The sequence below is a fragment of the Salarias fasciatus genome, chromosome 23, assembly GCF_902148845.1.
Source record: "Salarias fasciatus chromosome 23, fSalaFa1.1, whole genome shotgun sequence".
In the NCBI taxonomy this organism is placed as follows: domain Eukaryota; kingdom Metazoa; phylum Chordata; class Actinopteri; order Blenniiformes; family Blenniidae; genus Salarias; species Salarias fasciatus.
In genome coordinates this window covers 13,515,334-13,534,474 of record NC_043766.1, presented here as the reverse complement: position 1 = coordinate 13,534,474, position 19,141 = coordinate 13,515,334, and the positions used below count along the sequence as shown (strand labels likewise).

The window sequence follows — 19,141 nt, the reverse complement described above, 5'->3', positions numbered from 1 at the left end:
TGTGTTCTCTGGTTTTTACGCACTATGAGCTTAGATTGGCTCCAGTCTCCCAAATCTCTGAGTTGGACAAAGATGCGGAGGAGATCAGTAGACGGACAGATGATCTGAAGAATTTCCACTGGCTGGTTATTGGCATAAATTACAATAATATCACAGCAGTCTCATTATGATGATTATTTATAACATATCTCTGAAAAAGACAAAAAAAAAAAAAAAACATGTATGGGTCAGTGAGTTTCATGCAAAGGTCAAAGTGCATGTTCAGATGGCAACCAGATTTTTCAAGGTCAGCTGAGCATTTCTGTAAATTGCTTGCAGACAATTTTTCAGTCATAAACATATCGGCAGGCAGACAAATGAGGGAAATCAGCCTCAGACCCAGGTATTATTCTCATCACTTCATATATTTAGAAGAATCACATCCTTTTATCCACAGAAACGATTCCTGGAGTTCACACCATTGGTCTGCTAATAAACAGGCATGGAGGCTGTGAGCGGACAAAACAGGAAAGCACACAGTGTGGAGGGGAATGGGTGGGGATGTCTCTCCCAGTGTTTTCCACTTACTTTATTCAACACACTCAACAGCGCTGCAGACATGTAGGACTTCAGACTGACTGGCTGTCTAGTGGAAAACACGGCCACAGAAAACTCACAGGATTGAAGGAAACTTTTCATCTTTTAAACACTGAGATAGCTCATAAAGAAAGTCACTGCTGCAGCCATAAAAACCAAGAAATATGGAGGTAAGTCATGATCGATGGATTGTCTTACTGTCTCACTCTCACAAACACACAGAAATGTAATCTGGAGTACTAAAGGAACTATGATAAATTGTATGATGTTATAATGTACATGTTAAAATGATTGGGAAGCCACATTTTACTGCTCAAGTAACAAAGAAATACAACTGTGAATACAATATTTTTTTAAATTTGTATTACAGTTTTCTGATTACAGTTAATGTCTGGCAGGATTTCTGTTACTTTGTAGTATTTCTATGTTTGCACCGTAAGTTGTTATCCTTCCTGAGGTCTGGCATTTTGAAATTTTTTTTTTTTTTTTGTTGTTGTCATGAATTGTAAAAATGAGTATAACATATGTTTATGATAATGTGTGATATACAAATCTAAAATAATGATGTTGAGAGCATTTTGACAACTTTGGTTCCAGCAACATACAATAAAATGCATATTAATGAACAATTCAGAAATATATCATTTCAACTATATGTTCATTTTAGTCTAGACTGTAATTTCATTGTAAGTCTGTTTAATCATTGAGGCATTTACAAAACACTCTCGGCACAACAATAGACGGCGTGCTCTGCAAATATTTGCCGGTCAGGAAGTTGGATCTCAGGATGTTTTAGCTTCCTTCTTTTCCGCTGTTCAAAACAATAGCTTCCAAACAGCCTGATCTCTGGTTCAAGAGCTCAACATTTATCCAATGTGGATATGCTTTTTTTAATGTAAGATTATGAGCCAGAGTAGAAAGATGGCATATCAATTTGTGCATATCAATGAATGGATTATACAGAAAAAATGTCAACTCAAAATAAGTCATTTGGAGGAAAACAAGCCGTATTTCTATTTAACCCATCTACCGTGTAGAAAAGAGCCCCAAGTCCTTTTAAGTTAACATGGTAACTCAGAGTTACTTAATATACCATCAGTTGTGGGTGTATAAAAACAGTTCTGGGTCTATAAAAACATCTAATGTCGGGCACACACTTAGCAAACTGGTAAACACAAAGCACAGAAGCTGTGCTAAAGTAAAAATGAATTTCCTACTTTAATTAAAAAAAATATGTACAACAAAAAACATTCCCCTTCACAAACTGGTTCCAACCTTTATACTAAACTACTTTGCTGAAGGCCTGTTAAGTTCAGCATAGTAAAAGGAAAAAAACAAAACAAAACAAAACCTCACTTGATCTTCAAGGGAGTAGCAACAGACCAGGCAGTCAGTTTGAGAGGCTGTGGTGCAATAGAGTGCTCACCCAAGTTGCTGGGTGGAGTGGTAGGATGCAGGTGGAGGGTGAAGTCCCACAGGTGGAGTGGTGCAATGCAGTTATCCAGCATCGCTAGAGCAACCCTGAGCTTCCTGGGTTGCTCAGAGCAGTGTGTTTCCCTCCAGATGATCTCAATCTCAAGGACAGCTCTGTAGATTCCAACACCAGAGCCAGTCGAGCTCCATGGCTGCAGTGATCAGTCACTGTTCAAGTGCTCAGTTAGCCAGTGAGCAGCTGCTGTTGTCCAGAAGTCCTCAACTCTTTGTTAGAATAGAATAGAACTTTATTTGTCATTTCAACACATACAACGAAATTGCAAAAGTCCTTCAGTCAGTGCAAAAACAGCGGTGCAGGCACAAGTGGGTAAAATAAGAGGATAAGAATGAAATAAAAAAATAAGATAAAAAAAAGACATCAGGTGTGACAACAAATGAGGTAGTGATTTAGCCTTTGTTCAGGACAATACTGCTGTTGGATATTTTTATCACCTTTTGGAGGCAGCGGGAACGGTGCAGTTCTTTCAGTGTGAGAAGAGGGCAGCCGGTGATTTTTGGGCCGTGTTGATGATCCTTTGCAGTGACGTCTTCTGAGCCATCGTGCAGCTGGTGTACCACACGCACCGGCAGTACACCAGGATGCTGTCGATGATACTCCTGTAGAAAGACACCAGCAGTCTCTGGGGGATATTGGTCTTTCTAAGTAGTCTCAGGAAGTGCAGTCTCTGCTGGGCCTTCTTCGGTAGCTCAGAAGTGTTCACAGTCCAGGTCAGGTCCTTCTCTAAGTGGACTCCCAGGAAGCGGAAGTCCTCTACCCTCTCCACACAGGCCCCGATGATGAGCAGAGGCGGAATGTCTGCTTTGGTCCCCCGGAAGTCAATGATCAGCTCTTTGGTCTTAGCTGTGTTGAGGAGCAGGTTGTTATCTCTGCACACCTCAGCTGTGTATGTAGACTCATCCCCCCGGACATGAGCCCCACTACTGTTGTGTCGTTCGCAAGCTTAATGATGGTGTTACTGGGGTTGTGCAGAGATACAGTCCAACGTGTAGAGGGTGTAAAGCAGAGGGTTCAGCACGCAGCCCTGGGGGGAGCTGATGCTGAGGCTGATGGTCCCGAATGTGTGGTCTCTCATGCTCACCCTCACCCTCTTCCTGCTGTCCAACAGGAAGCTGTAGATCCACATGCAGATGGAGTTTGGAAGTCCAAGGTCTCCCAGTTTAAAGATGGTGTTAAATGCAGAGCTATAGTCCACATAGAGCATCCGCGTGTAGGTCCCCTGCTGCTCCAGGTGGGACACTGACGCGTAGAGCGCTGTGGCTACAGCATCCTCTGTCGATGTGTTGGCCCTGTAAGCAAATTGGTGGGGGTCAGAACTTTCAGGGAGGAGTGAGGTGATGTGACCCCGTACCAGTTTCTCGAAGCACTTCATCACCACTGGAGTGAGAGCTACTGGCCGGTAGTCACTGAGGCTGGAGATGTGTTGCTTCTTGGGCAGGGGGGACGATGGTGGAGGACTTCAGGCAGGTGAGATGATGGATTGGGACAAGGACCAGTGAACACACCAGCCAGCTGGTAAGAGCAGTCCTTCGGCACCCGTCCAGGGACACCATTGGGTCCAGCTGCCGTCCGTGGGTTGACCCCCCGCCTCGCGTCATGTTCCTCCAGTGTGAGGCTGGAGCTGCTCTGGACCGCAGGGTGGAGTGTAGCTGCCTCCATAGATCCTGTCTCGAAGCGGGCCAAAAAGCTGTTCAGCACCTCTGCCAGTGAGGCTCCTCCCTCAGCAGCTCTGGTGTTGGCCCTGTAGTTGCTGGACCCCCGATCTAACGGCTCCCAGCCATTAGAGCCGAGAAACTGTCTAAATTCCGATTGTCTGTTCCACAATTGGCAGACACGAAGTGAATCACTTCTTTGTGTCCACTGTTTCTCAGACTGCTTGGAACACCATCTCGAGCCTGCTCAGGGGTCCTCTGCTTCCACTGTCTCTCTCCACTCTGACACACACATCAGTCACAGTTGCAGCAATCAACCTGGAGCTGCACACACACCTGCTGCAACCGTGCAAGAAATAACTCCCAAAAAATCTTTTTCTAAAATAAATATATTTAAACATTTTAACCTTTCTCATGTATTTTGAAACAGATTGTAAAGAAACCTATAATACATATTCAAATCGTTGTTTTAATCTCTTCTTTAGCCTATTCATTTAAAGCAGAACTATTCAAATTTTGCTCTCATGCTCCCCCTACTGGTCTCCTGTGAAAGCTCACTGTCGTAAACATTCTCCGAATCACTGTGTCAAGTCTTTGTTTACCCCCACAGGGATTCTGAAAAACATTTATTGAGGTAAAAAAGTTGCATAGTTCTGCTTTAAGTATTTATACATTTACTAATATTTCACACTGGGCTACAGCTACACTCTAAATCAATTTTCCTGTTTGTGCAGGATCTCAGGCGCAGCAGATTTGACAGCCTGGATGCTGGGACAGTGTATGAGAATGATATGGGGGCCCAGATGACCATTGACCTGGAGGGTGCGGATCCTGCCATCAACCTTGAGCCAACTCCAGCAGAGCTGGCTCAGTGTGAAGCGGAAGTGGGAACCCTGCTGAATATCATCGCTGAACTCAACAAGAAGATGGGGTCCCTGAAAGCGCCAAGGTGTGCTGCGATGAGAGGATTCACTGCTGCAGTGTGTTTGATGACTGACACTAAAATCTGTTTCATACTAATGTAAAGGAATAATTAGACTTTCTTGGAGTCATGCATGTTTTATCAATATTGGAAGTTTAGTGGGGCAGCACAGTGGTGCAGTGGTTAGCTGTCTTGCCTGGAGATCTGGGTTCACTTGCAGAGCAAGAGCTAGAATTTGCTTTCCTTGGGTCTGTGGCTTCTTTCCACCGTGTAGCTGAATTACGTACACATGCGTATGTTTGTTAGTGCATGTTCAACCTTTAACTGGAAACAGCTGCTGCAACCTGTATAAAACTGGCAAAACCGTTAATGAATGAGGAAAAGGACATTGTAAGAACTTTTTTTTCTTAAACCTGAATTTCCTTCTGTCATTTTTAACGTTGGGAGAGATAGACAACAATTAGATTTATTCAGTCATGAAACTACAACAACAGATGAAATGGTTTCAAGTCCTAAGTCTGTCTCGTCTCCAGCTCCTCCATCGTTCCGTCTCCATTCCAGTCTGTTGGCTTTTCCTTGGCTGAGACTGAGAGGGTGCTCCTCCAGTCCATACTAACACCAGTCTCTCTTCATCTGCACACCAGTCTGCTCTCTGTCCTCTTCAGTCCCAGGTCCAGCTTCTCCCAGGGTCTTCATGCATAGTCTTATTGAACTTTTATCTTGACCTCCCCTTCTGATCACCTGGGTCAATCAGCAGGACGTCCTCTGGGGTCCTCTTCACTCCAGGTGGTCGTCTCCATTTGGTTCTCTGTACGGTTACATTAAAGGAAGTTATCAACAGAAGACCAAGAGAAAGCACACCCTTATTTCCTTGTCAGTACATTCAACCCCCTCTTTTCTAAGCAATTTGCCACATTCACAAAGTCTGCTCCAACCCAAACTAACTATGTGTGCGTTTTAACCTTTAATTCAAATAGTCTTCTAACAACATTGTATGTGTCGTTCTTGCAGTGATCCAGGCGACATGAGACGACCAGCTCTATCCAGGCCTCTGGTTCCAGATCTCCTGTCTCACCGGCTGGTGAAAAGCAGCCCGGAGAGGAACTCTGTCTCCACTGCCACAGCCAAAGCTGCAGTCACCGACCAAGGTCGGCACAGACAAAACAAACTTTTGCATGTTCAGCTTACCTGCATTTTGCACTATTAAATGGATTGATAAAATATCCTAAATCGTTTTCATACTTGTTGGTCGTTAAATGAAAGGTTTGTGCTTACAGTTTTGCTTTCAAGCTTCTCACCTGTGCCTTTGGATTTTATCTCACTCCAGGAGTCATGTTAGGTGTTAGACTGACTGATTGTGTCGACTGGTGCCTCTGGTTGATCTTTAAATTTGAGTGTTGTAAAAATACATGATGATAACACTAGGCAGAGTTTGAACAATGTTCATTATCACTGGGATATAGCTAATTAATGAAAAATATTGATCCTGTTAATTTAAATGACTTAATGAAAGAAACACAAGATATCAAGTAAGTTAAAAAAAACTGAGTGATATTCTTCACCTGAAATTCCCCGCAGTTTATATATAATGTATTCGTTTATGTGACGCTCAGTGAAACAAGTTCAGTCACTCCTGCTTTAGTTCTCCTGGTCTGCACTTCCCTGTTTGTCTTCTAGGGGGCACTGGTGTCGTCTGGACAAAACTGCAGGAGGTTTTATCCAATGTGGAAGACTCCATCAGCTTCAGGAGGACCTGGGCTGCCCCCATCTCAGCCTCTGACCACGACAAACAAAAAGAGCACCTGAGAGCAGCTCAGGAAAACTGGGCTAAAGCCACCACGGTATCAAACTGTGACAGAAACAATCAATTACTATTTACAGATATATTTACATGTTTGGAGTAGCACCTGGATTGTTGTATTTTAATTTTAATAGTGGTGTTTGGTGGTTCGAGAAAAAAAAAAGAAAAATGACAGAAATACCACACTTGGCAGTATTGTAATTGCAAAATGAGTGTTAATGAATCATTTTTGAAGAAAAATATGTCATTGTCAGGCTATCTTTAGACTCCCTGTAGTCCACTCAGTAATTCCGGCCCACTGGTTGCAGATACTGGAGGAAATGGAGAGAGATTTTGGGATTTCGTGCCCGCTAGGCCCACCGAAGGAGCAATACGTTCAGGACATGCTGGATGTGGAAAAACGTGAGGCTGCGCTCAGGAACAGCTCACAAAGTGCCATCAACCTTGTTGAGGAGGAGAGAAACAAGGTAGGAAGAAAAATGTTTGAACCGCGGGGTAAAATTATACAAATTTAATGTGCTCGGTGAAGCAGTGACTGACAAAGACGTCAGAACACTTTCTTTCAATTGAATGAATGAAAAACATTGAAACAACATACACATATACTGAGTAAGGTCATTACATCAAAAATTTGTGGATTTCAGATTAACAATTAGAACTGCACACATTTGCTGATTCCATACCAGATTTTAAAAGAATAAAAGACACCACCCTCATTTTTTTTTGTTTCAGCTGATCAGTCTTCATAAATCCTGGAGGTCTGGCGGTCACTCTCCTTCCTACCGCTCCTCTGCAGGAGCTTTCAGCCCAGACTGGGCCTCTCCCCCCTTCCCTGGCTCCCCGCTGCTTCACAGAAGGTCTAACAGAGCAATACCACCTCTTTCTGTGGGCGGGGATCCACTGGGCTCTGTTAACTCAGGCAGTCCATGTCCGAGTCCCATCAGCCTGGAGGCCGAGACAGAGCGACTAAACAGGTGAATCTGAGGTTGAGCTCAGGAAAACAACAGCAGCACATTATTGAAACAACATTATCTGTCTGCATGTAATCAAAAATGAACAGCTCAGTGAAGCAGAAGAGGATTTCATACAAGCATATGTCTGCACAAATTCTCATTGATGCAGGAAAATTACATTCCTCCCACAATGCTTCATTCAGAAGAGAGGAGAAACACCTTTGAAACGTCAGTCATCATTTTTATAGATTCTTGTACTACATTTATCTTGTTCAATTTTTCAACCTCTGAGCTTCACATTACTGCGGCCTGTTACACGTAACTGAATCCCTCTGGCATGGTGACTCTCAGAATAAACAAAAAGTACCTTAGTTTAAGTGAAAAAAATCTGGCAATGCAACAAGTGCAAATTGTCTTGATTTAGGATAAGTTGTCTTGAAACAAGTCCCTTTATCTTGCTGGAATAGACTTTTTAAGTGAATTTATCTTATCTCAAGTGGAATGAGGCATTTTCTCTAAAAAAAAAAAAAAGTCATAAAAACAGTAAGATGCTGAGTCTTGCAGAAAATAAAAATGGAAAAACATTTCTATTGTCAACGTCTAATCTGAAATACCACCAATGATATAAAGAACTCAATTTTCAAACAGATAAAACAGGACCAAAGGAATAGTAGGAAAATTGGCAAGGACTGACAGATAACACAGTGAATACGAGGGAGAGCAGTGAAGTAAAGCATCATAGACTAAGATAACCACCAGGGGAAGGTGACCTGAGGCCAGGCAACAGCACACCTGAAACTAGTCCACAAGCAAGTAACCATTCAAAGAATTTATAACTTCCGCTGCAAATTAACTGCTGTATAAAAATGAATAATTACATCAGTAAAGAAAAAAAAAATTGATTGAAGAGCACAAGCAAGCCAGTGCACATCAATTTCACATTGAGGTTTGTTTTTTAAGATCTAAGTCAATGACTTCTTCCTGTAAATATTGGTGAAATTAAACATTCTGGTTAAAATTAAACATCCTGTTTTCCCAGATACATTGATAGGCTGAAAGCCAGAAATGAACGTCTGACTGCAGCTCTGGAGCGAAGGAAGAACGAGTTGGAGCAGATTAACCTCACCCTGATCAGACTGGAGTCTGACTGCTCGGCCCTGCAGACGGCTCTCAGATACTGGTACATACGAGTACTTCGTCCTGTATACAAACACATTTGTATATATTCTCTCCTTCTAACAAAGTGCATCAACATATTAAACCATATTTGTCTAATTTTGGATTGTTCTTAATGGGTGACATTGCATTTTGTGCAGCGAGGAGTGTGAGGAGGCCTACAACGAGCTGCTGTCACTTTATGATGCCAAGAAGCTGCAACGCGCTCCTCTGCAGACGGACTCAGCAGGTATTTGAATACCAGGTCTGGAAACTGTGTACATACTAGTACGAAAACAAATTGTGTTGTCACTCACACAGGTACATCCTGCTCATCCTCTTAGACACACACACACATACAAACATACACCCAACACAGTGAAAGTCACACTTGCTCCTTGTCATCAGAGCAGGACAGTGACAGGCAGCAGGCTGAGAGTCCATCGGCTCAGCTCAGGAGCATGGGGACTGAGGAGCTGTCCACCTCCTTTTCAACAGCAGGGGTCACAGAGGAGACGGAAACCAGGAGTCAAACAGGCCACAGGTGACATTTTCAAGCATTATTGACAAACGGCTCACGATGGCTCCGCCAACAATACAGTCTATTATGTCTCTAAACGGATTTGAGACGGCAAAGAACAGAACCATTTTGCTTTCACATGAGAGAAAAGAGACTGTCTCAACTGATGTTACAAAGTTGGCTGCGTTGTTTCAGATCCTTCTAAATTGTGGACATGTTTCAATATTGCACCTGTAGGCCATGATGGGTAAAAAAATGCACAGATCTACTGGCGCCCACATGACCCCCCCCCCCCCCCCCCCCAACACTACACTGTGCCCTAGGCGGCCGCCTAGTTCACTTATACCACAGCCGGCCCTGCTTTGAGGCCTGTCAGGGCTTCATGTGGCACTCTAGGCGGTTCTTCCAGCGCAGCTTGGACCTTGAGGACATTGCGTGCGATGATGAGGCCCTCTGGCCAGACAGAAACCGGAGGCATGATGCCCCATGATGCTTATGCTTGAATGTTGGGGGGAAACGTTTAAAAATAAAATGTTTTGTCTGAAAATTTGTGACAGGCCAGCTGACAGCTTTGCCTAGGCCCGGGACAACATAATGTTAGTTGGGCCCAGTCCCGACCGTTTGGGGGGGGTGTTGAGCGGTGCAGCGTGCAGCGCGCTTCGCACCGCACCCGTATGCGGTGTCAGACTGGGGGGTGGTGGGGTGCAGAGTGGCGCGGTGCCTCCATGATGCGTCTGGATCCGTGACTGGGGTGCTGGATGGGTGTGTGTGTGTGTCCCCCGCCCCCGCCTTTAGCTCACATGGCGGCGCGTGCACACGCAGCGGCTCCTCTCTGTCCCGACCAAACGGTGTTTCCGTGTTTTTTGTGCGTCCCAAGGAGAACTTACTCCCGCAAGCTTCTGCTCGACATCCGCAGAATCATATTCAGAAATACATTCACGTCAGAGATTTCAGCGGACGTGGAAAAGCTCCGCTCCTACGGTCTGCTCCGGAGTCCCGCTCAACCCCCGACCCTCGCCCCTGCGGTGAGCCCACAGTGGAGGCGCCACAGGCGGAACAGGAGGAAGCAGAAGAGGGGTAAGCGCGGAGGTATCCGAGCTAGGCTAGCTGCTAGCCCTCATCGTCCGGCTATCCCCACCATCATCCTGGCTAACGTGCGCTCGCTGGATAACAAACTGGATTACATCCGCCTTCTTCGGACATCTGTAAAGACTGTGAGTGAGTGCTGTGTCCTTGTCTTCGTGGAAACATGGCTCAATGACAGCGTCCCGGACTGTGCTATCCAGCTAGAGCGGCTAACATGCTACCGGGCTGACAGAGCGCTCGTCGAGGGGGGGAAGACTCGCGGCGGGGGGCTCTGTGTTTACATCAGTGACGCCTGGTGCCGTGACGCCGTTGTCGTCTGTAAACACTGCTCACCACTGGTGGAGTTTATGATCATCAAGTGCCGCCCATTCTTCCTGCCAAGAGAAATTACAGCTGTTTTACTGGCAGCAATATACATCCCCCCTGGCTCCACCAACAACAGGAGTGGGGCACTGAATGAACTCTATCAGCACATCAGTGAGCAGCAGACAGCCCATCCTGACGCCTTCCTCATCCTGGCTGGAGATTTCAACCACGCTAACCCAAAGAGCGTGTTTCCACAACTCCATGGACATATTAACTTTCCCACAAGAGGTGCTAATATCCTGGACAATGTTTTCACTACTCACAGTGGTGCCTATAAAGCCACCCCCCTCCCCCACCTCGGGGCTTCAGACCACACTACTGTTATGCTCCTGCCAGCATACAGGCCGCTGGTTAAAATCAACAGACCAGCGAAGAAGACAATCCGTGTGTGGCCAGAGGGGTCGTCAGCGGCACTCCAGGACTGCTTCTCCACCACTGACTGGAGTGTGTTCAGAGAGGCGGCCACCTTCAACGACACCATAGACCTCCAGGAGTACACAGAGACCGTCACTGCTTACATGAGGAAATGCATGGACGACGTCACGGTCTCCAGAACCATCTCCACTCACGCCAACCAGAAACCATGGCTGACAGGGGAAGTCCACAGACTTCTGAGGGCTCGGAATGCTGCCTTCAGAGCTGGGGATGAAGCAGGCCTAAGGACAGCCAGGGCTAACCTGTCACGAGGTATCAGAGTGGCCAAGAGACAGTACTCCAGGAGGATCGCAGATCGTTTCACTGACAGCAGAGACACCAGGAACCTGTGGCGAGGGATCCAGACCATCACGGATTATAAGCCCGCTCCACAGACCTGTGACAACTCCACCTCTCTGCTGAATCAACTGAACGACTTCTTTGCTCGCTTTGAGGCCGACAACAACACCCCAGCACAGAAAGCCCCACCTCCTCCTGACGACCAGGTGCTGAAACTGTCCCCGGACAGCGTGAGGAGATCCCTCAAAGGGACCAATGTACTGAAAGCCCCAGGTCCTGACAATATTCCTGGTCGTATCCTGAGAGACTGTGCTGAGGAGCTCACTGATGTTTTCACTGACATCTTTAACATCTCGTTGAGCCAGGCTGTTGTCCCCACATGCCTCAAAGCCACCACCATCATCCCGGTTCCTAAGAAGCCGTCTCCATCCCACTACAATGACTATCGCCCGGTCGCACTCACCCCCATCCTTATGAAGTGCTTTGAGCGGCTAGTCATGCAGCACATCAAGTCTGCCCTCCCATCCACCCTGGATCCCTACCAGTTTGCTTATCGGTCCAACCGCTCGACCGATGACGCCATCGCCACTGCTCTCCACTCAGCCCTGACCCACCTGGAGACCAAGAACTCATACGTCAGAATGCTGTTCATCGACTTCAGCTCAGCATTCAACACAATCATCCCCCAGCAGCTCATCTACAAACTGGACCGGCTGGGACTCAACACCACCTTGTGCAACTGGCTGCTGGACTTTCTGACAGGGAGACCACAGGCAGTTCGGGTTGGCAGCAACACCTCCGGCACCATCATTTTGAACACGGGGGCCCCCCAGGGATGTGTGCTGAGCCCCCTCCTCTTCACTCTGCTGACCCATGACTGCACACCCTCATCCAGCTCAAACCTCTTCATCAAGTTTGCTGATGACACGACCGTGGTGGGTCTCATCAACAATGACGATGAGACAACCTACCGGAGTGAGGTGAGCCGCCTGGCCACGTGGTGTCAGGACAACAATCTCCACCTGAACGTGGAGAAGACGAAGGAGATTGTTGTGGACTTCAGGAGAGAGCATTCCCAGCATGCTCCACTGACCATCAACGGTGCTGCTGTGGAGAGAGTGAGCAGCACCAAGTTTCTGGGTGTGCACATCTCTGAGGATCTTTCCTGGAACACCAACACCACATCACTGGCCAAAACAGCTCAACGGCGGCTCTACTTCCTCCGTAGACTGAGAAGAGCGAGAGCCCCGACCCCCATGATGACCACCTTTTACAGAGGCACTGTAGAGAGCATCCTGACCAGCTGCATCACGGTGTGGTACGGCGCCTGCACCGTGTCCTGCTGCAAGACCCTGCAGCGCATTGTGAGAGCAGCCGAGAAGATCATTGGTGTCTCTCTCCCCTCCCTCTCCTCTATTTACAACACCCGCCTCACCCGCACAGCCACCAGGATCGCAGGTGACCCCACTCACCCTGCCCACAGCCTCTTCAGCCTGCTGCCGTCGGCTAGGAGACTGCGGAGCCTCCGGGCCAGAACTAGCAGACTCAAGGACAGCTTTTTCCACCAGGCAGTCAGGAAGCTAAACTCCCTCCCTGCTCTGCCCCCACTCCCTGTCTCTGCCCCCCGCCACTGACCTCAGGCCTGAACTTTTGTGTTTTACTGTGTTATTAGTAAATTATTTTATTTATTTGTTTGTTGCATCGTGGGTCCGAGAGGACTGTAATTTCATTTGTGCTGTATGTGTTTATGTATGGCATATTTGACAAATAAACTGACTTTGACTTTAATTCTGCCCAACCCTGGGCCCGGGACAACACACCCGTTTGTCCCCCCCTGTCGGCAGGCCTGATTGGTGATGTTTTGTTCATCTACAGTGTGAGAGAAGGGGGGTTTGTTCCATTTCTGTAATTGTGTTTTCAGTTTTGCTCTACAGTGTTCTGTACATGCTTGGTAGTGTTCCGCCAAAAGCTTAGTTGTGTTTATTCAATGAATGGTATGTGTGTGTAATGTGAAAATATGGCTGTGTTTACCAAATGAAAACACGAGCTCCATTTTGTGAACATGTTAAGAGATTTGACGGCAGAGTTGTTTTGCAAGGGGATGTAAGGGTTTAGCAATTTGTGTGTGATGTTTGGAGTTTTGTGTGTGCAGTTTTGAAAAAAACGTACAGTTTTGAAAAACGTGTTTTAGCAATCGAAAAAAACTGTAAGAAGTTCCAAGTTTGACAGCATTCAGTTAAAATCTTTCCACTTCCACTCATGAATGAATCAGAAAATTGATTCTCTCTCTGTAACCCCTCATAGGATACCTGAGCCAGTGGACCGGGAGGCGGCTCTCAGACAACAAATTGAGCGTCTGAAGAAAGACCGGGCCGCCATCTGCCTCCCGAAGCCAGCTCCTGGGGCGGAGAACAAACTGAACCCAGAAAGTGGACACCAAGTTGGACCGAGATCTGACCACCCGTATAGAGATAATAAGACTGATAACAAGAAGGAGAAATCTTCCCTGTTCCACGAACTTATCTCAGTCAGGGTACGAGCTGCATGTTTGTAGTTTCAAATTTGCATGTTGAATAGTCAATATCCTCACAAGGATATAAAACACGTAATTGTATATACCTTATTTATATTGTTTTATGTTTGACAAAGTCAGACACTTTTTTGGTTTCTCTGTAATTGTTGGACTTACAGAAAATTGACAAATCTATCTGTTTATCTATCTATCTATCTATCTATCTATCTATCTATCTATCTATCTATCTATCTATCTATCTATCTAACTAGCTCCTTGACATGTGATTATATTATACAAGAATATCTTATAGTGCAGATATTGCTTTTCCTGCTGTGAACCATTGTGCGTGCCTCCAAAGGTGTGTAAAAGTTGCTTCTGTTTACAGTGTTTAGGCTTATGAATCGCCTGCCACTTTTAAGGAACACTTGTGTGATCTAGCGTACAATAGCTCTCTCAAAATGTCGCTTTCACAAAAGTAATTATATTCAGTTTAGTTTGAGATCTGGAGAAAGACCTATATGATTATGATCGATCTATATGTTCATTTCTGAGGTGGTAGATTACGCCACCTGCAGAGCCTAAATGTTTTATACTGAGAGTGTGAGAACCACAATAGAATTCAATAGAAATACAGACCACACTGCAGACTACAACCTAAAAAATTATGACATAGATGAAATACAACCTCTGTGAATAAACCAATTTTAATACATTGTTTCAATATATAAAAAACAAATCACTTTATCTCAGGCTTGTAATTGTTAAATGGATGTGGAATATTTGATTAAACAACAATAAAACAGGGAAGACAATAAATTCCATTTTATGCCGCTGTGTGTGGTGGAGTGCTGTGCAGTGAGAAATGATGACTTAATAATGAAAAAGATTTCACTTTCTGCTGAACATGGTATGATAGATATCTCCTGTTGCTTAAGTTATCTCTGACTGACTCCATGTCTGTCAGTCGTGAGGTATTTTAAGGGTAACAAAGGGTCAACTTGGGGCTTTAACCTAAACTTTTGAATCAGAAGGGTACAGATTAAAATTTGTATGAAATCAACATTGGACTGAAAAGAGAAGGTAAAAAAAATGCACTAGTTGGTCTACAAAACTCATTCAAGAATTCTCCTTTCACTGATTTATATTTTCAATGATTTTGTTCAGGAGGAGATGTCGGATCTGCGATCTCTAATCCGCCTCAAAGAGAAAGAGCTGCGATGTCTGGAGTGGAGTTTAATGAGTCAGAAGGCTCAGGAAGCAGCGGGAGTTTTCATCCCAGAGAGTTTAAGAGAGGAGCTGGAGGATCGTAGAACCGAACAACAGGTACGACAGACTTCTGCTGCACCAAGGCGACCAAAAAATTAATCTGCAAATAATACAAAGTCAAGGTGAAACGAGCAAGAGGGAGCAGGACAAGGGTCTACTGTGACAGACCCGATTCAAATATGGGCGTCCCACATGGGAAATCACACATCTACCAAAGCAGAATCCCTCCAGGCCAAGAAGGATATTTTGGTTCCACAAGGTTTTTTGCTGGGCTGTCCTGTCAGTGCAGCACAGATTCACCATGCACCTCCATCACTGTCAAACAGCAAGGAGCCCAACAACCGCTGCAGGTTATTGACACCCAATGGCTTGATTAGTCTGTATACTTGCATAGCCTTTTGCCTTGGGGGGGAATAAACACTTCAGCTCCTCTTAGATAGACCAGTCATCTCAAACGTCCTGCACATTTCTTAATTCCAGCAGAGTTTATGACGCTTGTGCCCAAAGTCACGGCAGGTAAGCAGCAGCTTAACCTGCCAACAATGAGGACAACCCACTGGAGGGTGTTATAGCAACAACAACAACCCAAGGTGAATCAGTCACCCAAAATTGTATTTAGAAAATTTAATATAAAAACCCAAAATCTAACAATAATGTAGCAAAAGTGCTGAGCCTAAATTTTTTTTTTTTTTTTTGCATTATGGAGATGGAGATATAAAAGTGATACACATAATAATGGAAAATGAATTTAATCTTAATGAGTTTAACGCTTATTCATTATTTTGAACTGATGATTGGAGAAATCAGTTTTGATGTTTTGGCTTTGAATTTGAAGAAAATAAGTTACCAGTTGGTCTTTCTTTGGAAAAGAATGCCAATCGTGGATCACATTTATTATTAAAAAGTGTATTTCTTTGGCCCCACTGCAGTTGTTTTTCTCTCTCCGCTGTTATGAGTCTGTCAGTCTTACTCAGTGTCCCACCCACAACTATATGCTGTTTACGGCTTAAAAACAGTAGTCCTCTGCACAGAAGTTGAAAAAACACCACAATCCTGTGGGCAACTTCCATAATGACAGGAATGCCCAGTAAAATGCCACAATAATGAACTTTGATGCCTTGAAAATGTTTTTACATTTTGGGCTCATTATGCTGTTACATTATTGACCAGTTATAACATTTTGGGATTCTTTTTTTTTTTTTTTAATCCACCCATCCATCCATTGGGTTGAGGAATTTTGTTTGGAAACTCCTTGGAGTTTGACACCTGCATGGGGTGACCTTCTTGCCTCAACTGAGACCAGAAGGCCCTGAATGCAGGTTGTGAGGGGGGCCTCTGGTGTGAGGTCTGCATGTTCTTCTTAATTCAGTAGGTTTTCAGATTTCCTCCCTCAGTCAATACGTAGGAGTGAATGTGTGCGGTTGTCCTGTGTTCAGGGTGCGTCCTGCCTTTGTCCACACTCATCAGGAATGACCTACAAAATCTTGTCACCCAAAGTTTGTGGACTGGATCAATATGTAGCTCTGTCTAGAGTATGTAAAACATGACTATATGTTCTTCTGAGGTTTTCCTTTTAATTTGTTGTGAAACTCAGAGATGATGAGATGAGAGAGAGGGAGAGAGAGAGAGAGAGAGAGAGAGAGAGAGAGAGAGAGAGAGAGAGAGAGAGAGAGAGGGAGTGCTTATACTCTAAAATGAAGAAATGAGTACTCAAACAAACACCTTTTTGAACATTGTGTTGTTTCAGAATGCAGCTAAGCTTGGTTGTGACGGGGACATAGCTGGTCCTCGAACCAGACCCATCCTAAAAGAGCTGCAGGCTGTTCTTCAGAGGTAAGACATTGAAATGTAACGCTTCAGGCATAAAAAACAGCAAAAATTAAAATGTGACTTTATGAATAAAAAATATTTTGTGTGAAACGTTCAGTGAAACCACCTGATGAGCAGCTCTCATGGGATTTATTTAGAATGACTGAGCAGTACCAACATGTCTCATGGAAATGCAATGAATTATCAGTGGAGGGTTTCTCTGTATGCACACAATAATTGAGGAATGGATTCAAGGCTGCCAGGCTGTTGCTTAGGAACACTGATGGATATGAAGAACTTCTTTTTCGTTTCTCCAATGGAAATATACATTTTCCTGTTCTGACCTTGAGAGACGAATACCTTCACATAAATACATTGAACCAACAGTAAATAAAATGTTAAACTGAAGCAAGTCTTCAACCTTATGCCACATCATTATTGAAGCCAAGAACAGACGATTAAAACTCCGTATCAGTGTTACACAGTGTTACTGAACATGTTTGCTGCTTTAATGTTGGCCAAGTGTTCCCCCTGCTGACTGCACAGCTTCGGCTGTTTTCAGAGAACAAGCCCTGAAAAAGAGACTGGCTTTGGTCCATGACTCACTGAGCACAGCCGACTCAGACAGCCCGGCACACCGGAGGGACAACGAAGAGCAGATCGCTCGACTCACACAAGCTCACAGGTGAATGAGAACAAATTTAACATGTTGAATTTGTGCCTCTCCATCCCTTCGGATGAAGCAAGGCTGTGAACGTCCAGGTTCTGAATCAGCTCTCATGGGTGTTTTTTTTGTTTGTTTGTTTTTTCCAGTAAAGCCTTGAGTTCGTACCGGCAGATTCGCAGGAAGTATCGTGAGCAGGTGTGGCGGCTGGAGCAGAAAGTGGCGGCCATGACGGAGAGCCAGGTCAACCACGGTGGAGCAACGAAAGTAGCTGGAGCAGGAGAAGCCCTGGAGTGGAGGAGGGAAGAGACAGTTTTATAAAATACAGATATTTCATTGTTAGTAACCTACCATATGTTATTTTGATCAACTAAGTGCAAATCTGAATATTTTCCGCTCTTTTGTTAAACAAACTGTAAGCTCCTTTACGTGTACACACAGTACCCATATCTGTAGATATCTGCAGTTTATTCAAAATATACCTCTATGCATTTATTTACTCTTCATTGTCGACTTGCCCTGAAGTCACTTGCATCATTATTTGGCTCTTCAGACATGAATGTATAAAGTGAAGGGGTGAACAGCATTAAACAGTGTTTGACCTCTGCCTATAGAGCTCCGGTGAAAGTTGCCAATTCACTGAATCGGATTCCAAAGCTTAACTTGTCTAACAGGACTCACACATCACAAGACACATTCCTTATTTCAGAGGAGCAGCTGTCACGCGCTCATGAATGTGTGAGGCTGATTCAAGGAGCGATCCCACCAAACACCACGGGTCTGACCTCGGGAGCGCATATGTCCATTTTGCTGTAAAAGCTGACTCTATAAAGCTACTGCGCTCTGGCTGCCTCATCAAGGCAAATCTATGAGGAGGGGGATGGGTCCGGGGCTGCACAATGGCTGGCGTGCACACAAATGAGTAATAAGCCCATTCACTTTCTTTGCACCATTATAGCTTCACTTTCAATGGCCTTCACACTTGAGTTCTCGGTTGACGAGTGAAATGGTAATCCAGCGCGACCAACACAAAAGATGTGTCTCGATGTCTACGAGGATGCAATTTTTCCATTATTTCTTGATGGTTTCAGAAACTGTATGAACTTCTGAACTGTGATAATAAATAACATTTTTTTTTAAAAAAAAGCTGTTATTGAATTTATTCATGAATTCATCAGTTGACGGTGTTGTGCGGCTGTGCTAGAAACTGCTGTGTTGTATGTTTTAAACTGTTCAGCTAAACCATGGCCGTGGCTGTATTTCAAGGTAGGCTTGAGAAAAGAGGATCGACGATTAGTAAACAGGTACCATTATGTGACCACGGTTGTCCTGGTTATGAGCACCAGTGTCACCCCACTGCAGTGCAGCAGCAAAATGCAATAACAGACTCTTTTTTTTTTTTTAAACATGTGAGTCATGGTGGAAGGAAATAAAGAGCAAACAGGAATGATCCAGCATAACACTGATAGGGACATTGTATCATCTATAAACCCAACATATTTTCCTGTAATGAGAAAATGTAATTATTATATCATTGCCTCTAAACGAAGATTAGCATTTGCTGGCCAGTAACACCAATAACAGCTAAGAGGCTGTTTGTGGTCTTTGTGAATCTGTGATCATGCTGGCTGTCACAATGCTTGAGCAGAA

The 19,141-nt window shown here is 44.7% G+C and overlaps 1 protein-coding gene across 1 annotated transcript; it reads left to right on the top strand.

The window, feature by feature from the left end:
* Positions 1 to 587: 587 nt before the first annotated feature.
* Positions 588 to 18,610, top strand: LOC115381976 (uncharacterized). The gene is made up of 14 exons (XM_030083621.1): positions 588 to 746; positions 4,455 to 4,669; positions 5,654 to 5,790; positions 6,320 to 6,483; positions 6,752 to 6,910; positions 7,176 to 7,417; positions 8,436 to 8,576; positions 8,713 to 8,801; positions 8,960 to 9,095; positions 13,542 to 13,770; positions 14,917 to 15,075; positions 16,766 to 16,851; positions 17,390 to 17,512; positions 17,641 to 18,610. Exons 1-14 carry the CDS (start codon positions 741 to 743, stop codon positions 17,810 to 17,812), a joined length of 2,058 nt encoding a protein of 685 aa, XP_029939481.1. The 5' UTR covers positions 588 to 740; the 3' UTR covers positions 17,813 to 18,610.
* Positions 18,611 to 19,141: the final 531 nt, after the last annotated feature.

Coding starts and splice junctions, on each gene's coding strand:
- LOC115381976 (XM_030083621.1), top strand. Junction 7,418..8,435: donor GAGACAGAGCGACTAAACAG/GTGAATCTGAGG, acceptor CTGTTTTCCCAG/ATACATTGATAGGCTGAAAG. Junction 13,771..14,916: donor ACGAACTTATCTCAGTCAGG/GTACGAGCTGCA, acceptor GATTTTGTTCAG/GAGGAGATGTCGGATCTGCG.